Genomic DNA, 8,973 nt, shown 5'->3' on the forward strand with positions numbered 1-8,973 from the left:
TTCTTTCGGTTTCATTCTGTAGTCCTTGTCCCGTTATCCGGAAAGCCGTAAACTGTGATTTTTTTAAAGCAAAAGTCTCTTATACTTTGGTCATGCTGATGTTTATATTATGAAATATTTTTTTCTTTTCCTGTAAAACATTATAGTTTGCGAGATCACTTTTATTCGTGTGTAACTGAAACATTATTTCATTCCGGAGAGGGAAACGCAAACGAGGCTCTTTCTCTTTATCAACATCCGGTCGTTCAAGAGATAGCATTCAAAGGGAACGAGTGACTCAACAGTCCTGATTCAGTCTGTCGTCAACTTTGGACGATAGCGTCGAAAACCAGGTTAGCAGCATGGGCTCAGCTTGTTATTTAATATTATGCAATCTAAAGAAAAAACGTATTTCAAGGGCGTACCAAAAAATCAAGTCTCTGCGTGTCAGGCGTCTTGTCACGTCAGTCAGCCGACTGGCAGTCAGCACTACATTAGCGTCAAAGAACCAGATTGCGCATATATTCCCGAAATTAAGATAATGTAACGTGACGATTAAAAGGTCTTATAGACTGCCATTGAATAGTATTTTCCTGTGAAGATGGTACCGTTGAATGCAAAAAGATTCTTTTGAACAGCAGTAACGCAATATTCACATACACTTATTTAAAAGAAATAATCGTACCAGTGTAACTCATTTTTCAGGTACGAAAAATTGAAAGTTTCCAAATTTGGATGTTTTTTTCGACAATGAAAATAGTAGTAGCGTTTGTGATAATGGCTCCTGTTTATTGCCATGACAGTAATGTCATGTCATGATGTTACATTGTGAGTGTGAGGTCCGCCTTGATGTAAGACGGCAGCATAAAGGTTGGGGGGAGGAGACCGTGGCATGGATTGCTAAACTAATATAATTTAGAGGATAATATTTCTCATAATCCCTTTGTGCAGATATTCATGAAGTTTGGTTCTGCAAATGCTGCAGCTTTGCTAATATTTTACTTTAGCATACCAATAATGCGAATACAATAATTAAGATTCAATAATATATATTTCATGCAAGATATGTAACTGCAGAAATGTGTGTGCATTATATTTAAATATTATACATGTGTTTTGTTTGAAGAAAATATGAACTCAAGAGGTGGAAGGCTGGTTGTGGTTCTATGTGTTAGTTGACTGTGTTTGTTACCAAAGTTACCAGATTATAAACACTAATTAATTATATGTTAATTTAAGTATTAAGGATATGGGTGGGGTTGTGGTGGGTAAAAAGAAGATACATATGAAATATCAGCTTACATAGCATCACACAACACAGTATATAATGTAGATTTTGTAGCCTGATGTAAGTGCTCTTGACTGTGGAGCAAAAGATCACTGGTTTGAAGTTTGCTTGGGCCTGTGGCTGGAAAACCAGCCTATCCACCTAGCAGCTGCTTAGCAAACATTTATTCCTATATTCATCAGGGAAGGTGAAGAAGAGGATTGGACTCTATTGTCCACCCTCTGTGTGGTAACACTGGCAATAGCATCATGATTGAGTGAAAGCAGCCTATGAAAACAATCTGATTTATGGCAAAAGGTGTAATTAAGAGAGTACTGTGAAAATCAAGATAATCAAAATGTTTGTTTTTCTGCAGGTTTTTTTTGTAGCATGAGAAGGTGACAAAAAAGAAAAAGCAGCATGAATGTTGGCGTAGCACATAGTGATTCCAATCCAACACACTCCTACTTCAACAGCAAGGGAATCTGGATAACCTACCTTCTTCTTATCTTCATCTTCCACCTCCTCATCCTGTCTGTGCCTTTTTTCAGTGTTGCTGTAGCATGGACGCTTACAAATGTTCTCCATGATGTGGTTTGTATCGAGTTTCTAAAATTGTTAGCTATGGCCAAGGAACTGTGTAATCAGTGTTCATGAAGCTAACCCTAGGCGGGAAAATTTAAGTTTAAAGAAAGGCCTGTTGAAATGCTCTAGACTATCTTGTCCTTCCTTCATTGCACCCATCTACCCACCCTTTTCTTAGTTGTCAAAAACAACTTGAGTCTCTATGTAGCTGTCCACCAATCTTTTTCACTCATTTGATTCATATAGTTTCTCCTTCCTTCCTGACATTTTTTCGCTATTTTGTTATGCATTTGTTGAACATCAATCATTATTATTTAGAGTTTTCCCATTTTTATTGTTACATGCCGTTATTAGTTCTTAAACTTATTAAACTTTTGTCTGGTTTTGAAATTCTGCATGTCTCCAGTAGATGATATATGAAAAAGAATAAAATAGTCTTGTAAGTGTATAACTGTTAAATACTTAACCTGGTGGTTAATGAGTACATTGCTGTTGGTTTAAAGCTTGCTTGGGCATATGACTACAAAAATCTCCAGCAGTTTTGAGTATCTGATTTATCGGGGAAAGTAAAATACTACAGAAGATAAGGGTTGGGCTTGACCTTAAACATGGAGTGCCTCTGTGACCACTATGTAATAAAAGCTGTTTGTGCTATAATTTTTTTTAAAAAAGTTTTCGTCTTGAAGATAAAAATGTCACTGCTGGAAATGTTAACAGAATTTAACATGCTTGCATGCTCATTTGCATAATGCAGATACTGTAATCATTCTTGACAAAGAAATGTCCATAGGAACAAATTTATGGGAGACTATAATTTGCTGGAACAGTCATGACAACTTGTACTTGAGATTCACTCTTTAAAATTTTACTCATATAAAAACTTATTTGAAAACTTAACTGTTTGCCTATTTTACCATGTGATAGTTGCAGTAGTGTGTGTATAATACTTTTTTCCCCCTCTGTATAGCTGATGTTCATAATGCTACATGTAACAAAAGGCACACCATGGGAAACACCTGATCAAGGAGATTCTCGCACAGAAACTCAATGGGAACAAATTGACTATGGAAAGCAGTTTACAGCTACTAAGAAATTTCTCACTACAGTGCCCATAGTTTTGTAAGTTTGCTTGTGTGGTTTGCACCAAACAGTATAAATAATAATAATAATAATTTTAAAAATATGTATTATACAGAAACACATCAAAAAGAATTTTACTAAGAAAAAGAAATGAATAAAAAAAAGAATTTAAAATATGCTTAGTTTATCGTTCATCTTATGTTCAACATTCTGGAATCTCCTTGTTGCCCATTTAATTTAGAGCTCAGCTGCATTGATGCAAGAATTTGTTTTCTAATATGGAGTCTAATTCTGGGTACAGTATCATGTATTTGCAATAAGCATGCTTCTAAAAGCCATGAGAAAATTATATGACAACCTAAACAAGTTTTGAAGAAGATTCTGAATCTGATGATAATTCTATTTTTTTACATGTCACTTTGCATCCAATATTGCCAGTCCACTTGCACTATTACTGCATGTATGGCTTATGAATATTTATTCATACACAATATTTCGATGACCATATTACTATCAGTCAACTAACTAAAGTGTTTTGCCTTGATATTTTTTCCAGGTTCTTCTTGGCAAGTTTTTATTCCAGATATGACAAGTACCACTTCATTTTGAATGCTAGTGTATTAGCTCTAAATATTATTCCTAAACTGCCACAGCTGCATGGAGTCCGTATTTTTGGGATCAACAAATACTAGTATTTAGTGGACTACAAATTTTCTTGAAGCCATTCACAGTTGTCTTAAAAAAGATGTACTTTTAAGGAGCTAGTATTTCCAATGAGCAACAGTGGATTGGAGCATCACACAAAGAATATCTACCGACAAAAATTTGATGTGATCAAGTCTTCATCAGAAGTCGCTTAGTAAAGGACATGGCAGTTTGTTGGAAGGGTGGGTAGGGATAGTAGTAGGACACTTCTTACATTTTCAGCCATTAATTCAGTGAAGATTAAGGGTGTTGGCTCTTCTTTTTATGTTCATGATTCATTTGTAAGAGTACACCACTTTTATTTGTGTAATTTTTCCATTCACAGCAAGGCAGGTGTAAAATTTACTTAATTGCTATGTTACTTTCAATAATTCAGTGACATAAATGCGTTAGTTATCCTTATTTTCAGACATTTTAAGGGTAAGTATTAGTTCTATCATGCAACATCCAATGTTTTCAAGGATAGCCTTGTTTTTTTCTGGTTTTTTTTATGCTTGCCTTTTGATTCCGTTTGTAATGCTTATTTTGAGAAAGCACATATATTTTTAATGATTACTATTATGGTGGTAGGGATTATTTGCTTGTTGGCAGTTTTCAAGTTTGTGGAAGCTTAAGTGGGGTCATATGCTATTCTAAGGCATGCTGAAAGATATTTCAAGCTGTTCTTTTGTAGATGATTGGGCGGTTAGCGCCTGTCACCAATACAGTGAAGGTTGGCTGTCATCTCGGACATGCTGATCTTTCTGCATGTGGCATCTGTTTACAGGGCTGGCTGCCTTGCCGTGATATGGCCTTAGCTGCTGGCTCGACTTAAAACACCAATTCCTCCTAACCCCCACCCCCACCCCCTGATGTAGATGTTTTGAAATCTGTGCAGGAGTTTTTTGTTTTTACTTTTGTTTTATATTATAAGTTGGCAAGCTTATTTTTCTGTTTTCAGTCTCCACTGTATTGTCTCAGTTTTTTCCTTGTAAAAAGGATGCATTTAGGATGTGAGATGATTTGACAACCTGGTTTTTCAGAACATATGAATTAGTCTTTAGCAGATCGCAAAATATAAACTCATCAGTAAAGCATGATTTTTGTGTGTGTGCGCGTAAGAGAGAGGGAGAGATGTGAATAAGACTGTAAAGAACTGTAAATAGGTTGCAAAATAAGTTCATCTTTCAAAGCAACTATCAGTTTCAGGCAGGTGAACAGGCCTTATGGGGAAAAAAAAGATTTCTAGAATTTCTAGCCATTTATATAAATAAATATGGTTGAAAGTTGTTGGTAACTGGGAATAGTTCAGACCTCATTGTATTTGACTGTAAATCTTTAGTAGTAGCAATATCGTTAACTCATCAAGCCAGACCTGGATTGTTAACTATGTAGTCCTCACCACTGTTGCATTAATATGGAGCAACCAGAGGTTGCATGGTAACTATAGTAGCAATCTTTTTTGGGCCCATGTGTTATTCAAGTTTAAGCTAAACTACAGCACAATATCATATTGAAATTTAAGACAGCTGTTGAACATTCTTGTTAAAATGAAAGTATAATGAAATAGGATTTTTTTGCCGGCCTTAAATTTTCTAGTTTCTGATTCCAAAACTGCCACTAAACAGGAACACAGATTGATTCAGTACCGTTCTTTTCTTCACATTTAGAGGTAGGTCATAGGTAAAGGTTCTCCCCTGACCTTTTCAGGCTGTAGGGGAGTGAGGTGTAGGAGAATTCACTTTTCTCTGATGCAGATTTTTGTGAGAGTGGTGCCCATCTTCTCTCCCTTGTTGCTTACCACCCCCACCCCTCTAAGGCGTCAGGTACCCACTCCTGCCAGCTGGGTCAATTGGAGGGAAGTTTGCTTTGCTACACAAGTATTGAACCAGTACACCTCTTAGTTCAGACGCGAACACTCTAACCACTTGGCTCTCTGCTTTGTGGTGAAATAACGTAAATCATGGTTAAATCTATTTTTAAGATATGCTGGAAAATTCTTTAAAACTCTTTGGCCATTTAAAATTGTTATTATAATTAGCACGTCAGCTCCCCGCTGCAGTATTTACTAGTTTGTGATGCAGAGGTCTGAAAAAAGATTTTAGGTAAGCATGCACAGGGGTACAAATCATGAAGCATTTTGGGAACGTGAAGGTCTGCATTGATTTTTTCTGGAACTTAGAATTTGCAACTGAAGTCCCATTGCCCACCCATTTTTCACAGCTTCACATTTTTCTGTTTTTACAATTTTCCTGGGTTCTTTTCTGGGAGAGAGGAGGGGGGGGGGGTAATAACTTTAACCTCAGGTTTCCCATTATGTCCAATAAATTCTGCGACACATTTTTGGAACATCAAAGTCACTTTTAGTTTTTGTTATTCATTTTTCTTAATCACCAATTTTATAATGCAGGATGGGATTCCTGGTGAAGAAGCTAGCTTTCTTAAAAAGGACATTAACTGGTAGCTCTTTTTGTTTTTTTGGTCGTACAAAATGCAGTAATGTTTCATGTGTGTTTTCAGATTATTCATTGTACTGTTAACCTTATAAAATTGTTTTGTCTTAGCTTTGTTTAGGCATTAGACATAAAGATAATTCATGTCTTCTGTAACATCAACAGTTGTGATCATTATAACAACAAATGCTCTTCAAATTGCAAAAGAAAACCATCCTAAACTGTTGGTTCCTCTACCCTAGTTCATTCCGTCTTGTTGCATCCTTGATGATTTTCTTTTTCTCAGTGTGCTTGTTCACATTGATAAAGTATCTGACAAATCACTGTATATGTCATTCTTGTAATATACAGTAGTGGATGCATCTGGAATATTACATCAATAAATTTATGGAAACAGTGTTGTCCTTGTACTTGGAAAAAAAAACAACTACTAAAGTGCTTGAAGAGCCTGTGAAAATCATGCTTTTAGAATTGTGTTAAATGATGTTAAAAATGAACACAAGGGAAATAATTATGTCTACATACAACAGTCTTTTTACCTTCACTAAAGTTTTCAGTTAAGTAGATTGACTAGCATCTGTTTGATGTGCCATAAATAATATCTCTACCATGAACTTGGAAATGTGATGATCAACTGGAACAGTGTATTCAATCAACTGTAATCATTTGTTGCTATGATCATGTCATAAATCATTCATTATTAGGGTTTCATTTATTGATGAGTGCAAAGATGAATACAGTTGAAAAAACTTTTTAAGTTCCTAGATGTAATCGTATATCAAACCTCAATTTTCAATGAACTTTGTAAAAAAATGGGAAACTGAAAATGACAGCCGTGTTTTACTTCAAAATTCAGTGTGTATGCGTTGGGAATGGGGCTGTGCAAATTCACATACATGCATGTTTGCTGCATGCCAAGATTTAAGATTGAATTTTACTTACTGAGAACAGCAGCGATTTAGGTCATTTAGCCACTATGAAGAAAGACTTTAAAACTTTGTGTAAATTACTGGGTGGCATATAAAAATGATGCAGGCTGTATTATTACAGTATTGATTAGCAAACTATATGATGTAATTTCCTAACTCCAAAATTTAGGTTGAATAGGCCCTTCGCTGCTGATACCAGTGAGTCAAATTTTGTTCGAAGGATTATTTTTTCAGTATGTTTTCACTTGGACTTAACTACATTTACATCTAAACATACTGGTCATGCTTTTACATGAACACAAAAATGTGTAAAAATGATCAGGTCCTCATACTATCTGTATTATTTAATAGTTTATAGGGTTTTGTTTTTTTTTAGTTTTATTCCTTGTTACTCCTCAAGGAGCATAGGGCCACAACAACACCTCAGCAGTGGACCCGGTTTTCGGCAGACCCCCTCAGTTTGGCTCATGTGGTTCCAACATCCTTTGCTTTGCTCTCTACTGTTCTTTTCCAAATCTGCTTTGGTCTCACAACTCTCCTCTTCCCCTGAGGGTTCCAGTCAAGTGCCTGCCTGGGAATGGTGTCAGCTGGTTAGCGCAGGGTGTGTCCCATCCAGCCCCTTTTGCAGTTTGTGATGTCTTGGCTAGTGGCATTCTGGTTGGTTCTTTTCCACAGGCTGCTGTTGGAGATCTTTTCAGGCCATCTTATTCCCAGAATATGGCGCTAACATTGGTTGTTAAAGGTCTGGAGCTTGTTGATGGTCACTCTTCAGGTTTCAGAACTATACAGTAGGTATATCACGTTGGTGTTGAAGATGCAGGTCTTACTGCAGAAGAATAATGCTCGGGAGTTCCAGATGGGGTGTAAGCTGTTGAAAGCATGCCTGGCCTTGTTCGTGCGGCTTTTGATGTGATAGTCCGCTCCACCATCCTTGTTGACAATGCTCCCCAGATTCACAGATATGTTTCCAGGATGTTCTCTCCTTAAAGTTGGATTGCGAGTTCCTGCTTGTTGATTCTCATCACTTCAGTCTTCTTTCTGTTGACCTTTAAGCCAGTCTTCTCTGCTTCTGTTAGCTTGCTCAGTTTGGTTTGTGCATGCTGCTGCTGTTTGGTGAAGGTCTGCTGGATACCGGTGGTGTTGTCTTGGGTCATCATGCGCATAATCCAGTCTATGACCATCAGGAAGATTTTAGTGATAACATGCAACCCTGTCTTATGCCAGTTTTCATTATGAAAGGTTTAGAGAGTTTGTTGTTATGGATAACTTGGCAGGATGAGTCTTCGTACAACCCCTGAATAACGTTTATGAGCTTAGGCGGAATACCGTAGTGCGTAGTGGATCATCAGCCTCCAGATGATGTCCCTGTCTACACTGTCAAAGGCCCTTTCAATGTCCACAAAAGTTTTTAGGGTCGACAAAACGCAATTCATGGAAGGGAGAGCATAAAAACGCTTTTTTAAAATGCTAATGCGGTTCTCAACCTTTTACTTGTGACGCCCCCCTGACGAACAAAGGTACGTCCGTGCGCCCCCTTAGCCAGCAATGTAAGCTAATTTCACTAATACCGGTATAAGAAACTTTAACAAATGACCAACTTCGCCCCCCCCCCCCCCCATGGAGGCGCGCCCCACCGTTTGAGAACCGCGGGTTTATGGTATAAAAAGTTGTCATACACGGAACATATAAAGCTGATGACTTAATTTTGTGCTATGGTTTCCACTTTTGTGGAACACCAGAAACCATTTCTCGCCGCAGTAAAACCGCCCAGGTTGGTCTGGTTCGGGCATGTGATCTGGACGGACACTGACCGTTCTTCATGTTACGTTGTGGAGTTGAGGAAAGTCGACACCAAAGTGAACTGAGAAAGAACTGCATGGTTTGTCTTGCAAACGTGAAAGACTGGACTGGTCACATGCATGGTCTACAAACCACTGCTCAAGACCGGCCTAAGTGGCGAGCCGTGTCATCAGCCGCTGCGTGTATCCATACAGTC

General features: G+C 37.6%; 1 protein-coding gene across 1 annotated transcript; it reads left to right on the forward strand.

The window, feature by feature from the left end:
- The first annotated feature begins 201 nt into the window (after positions 1-201).
- Positions 202-6,875, forward strand: LOC112563550 (ORM1-like protein 1). Its single transcript, XM_025237594.1, has 4 exons — positions 202-332; positions 1,623-1,840; positions 2,799-2,950; positions 3,468-6,875. Exons 2-4 carry the CDS (start codon positions 1,667-1,669, stop codon positions 3,601-3,603), a joined length of 462 nt encoding a protein of 153 aa, XP_025093379.1. The 5' UTR covers positions 202-332; positions 1,623-1,666; the 3' UTR covers positions 3,604-6,875.
- The last annotated feature ends 2,098 nt before the right edge of the window (positions 6,876-8,973 follow it).

Source organism: Pomacea canaliculata, linkage group LG5 (genome assembly GCF_003073045.1).
Source record: "Pomacea canaliculata isolate SZHN2017 linkage group LG5, ASM307304v1, whole genome shotgun sequence".
NCBI lineage: Eukaryota > Metazoa > Mollusca > Gastropoda > Architaenioglossa > Ampullariidae > Pomacea > Pomacea canaliculata.

Bases quoted from the DNA above. Each gene is read 5' to 3' on its own strand.
- LOC112563550 (XM_025237594.1), top strand. From the start codon at position 1,667: ATGAATGTTGGCGTAGCACATAGTGATTCCAATCCAACACACTCCTAC. The intron at 1,841-2,798 runs GTTTGTATCGAG...CCCTCTGTATAG, and splicing joins CAAATGTTCTCCATGATGTG to CTGATGTTCATAATGCTACA. The intron at 2,951-3,467 runs GTAAGTTTGCTT...TATTTTTTCCAG, and splicing joins ACTACAGTGCCCATAGTTTT to GTTCTTCTTGGCAAGTTTTT.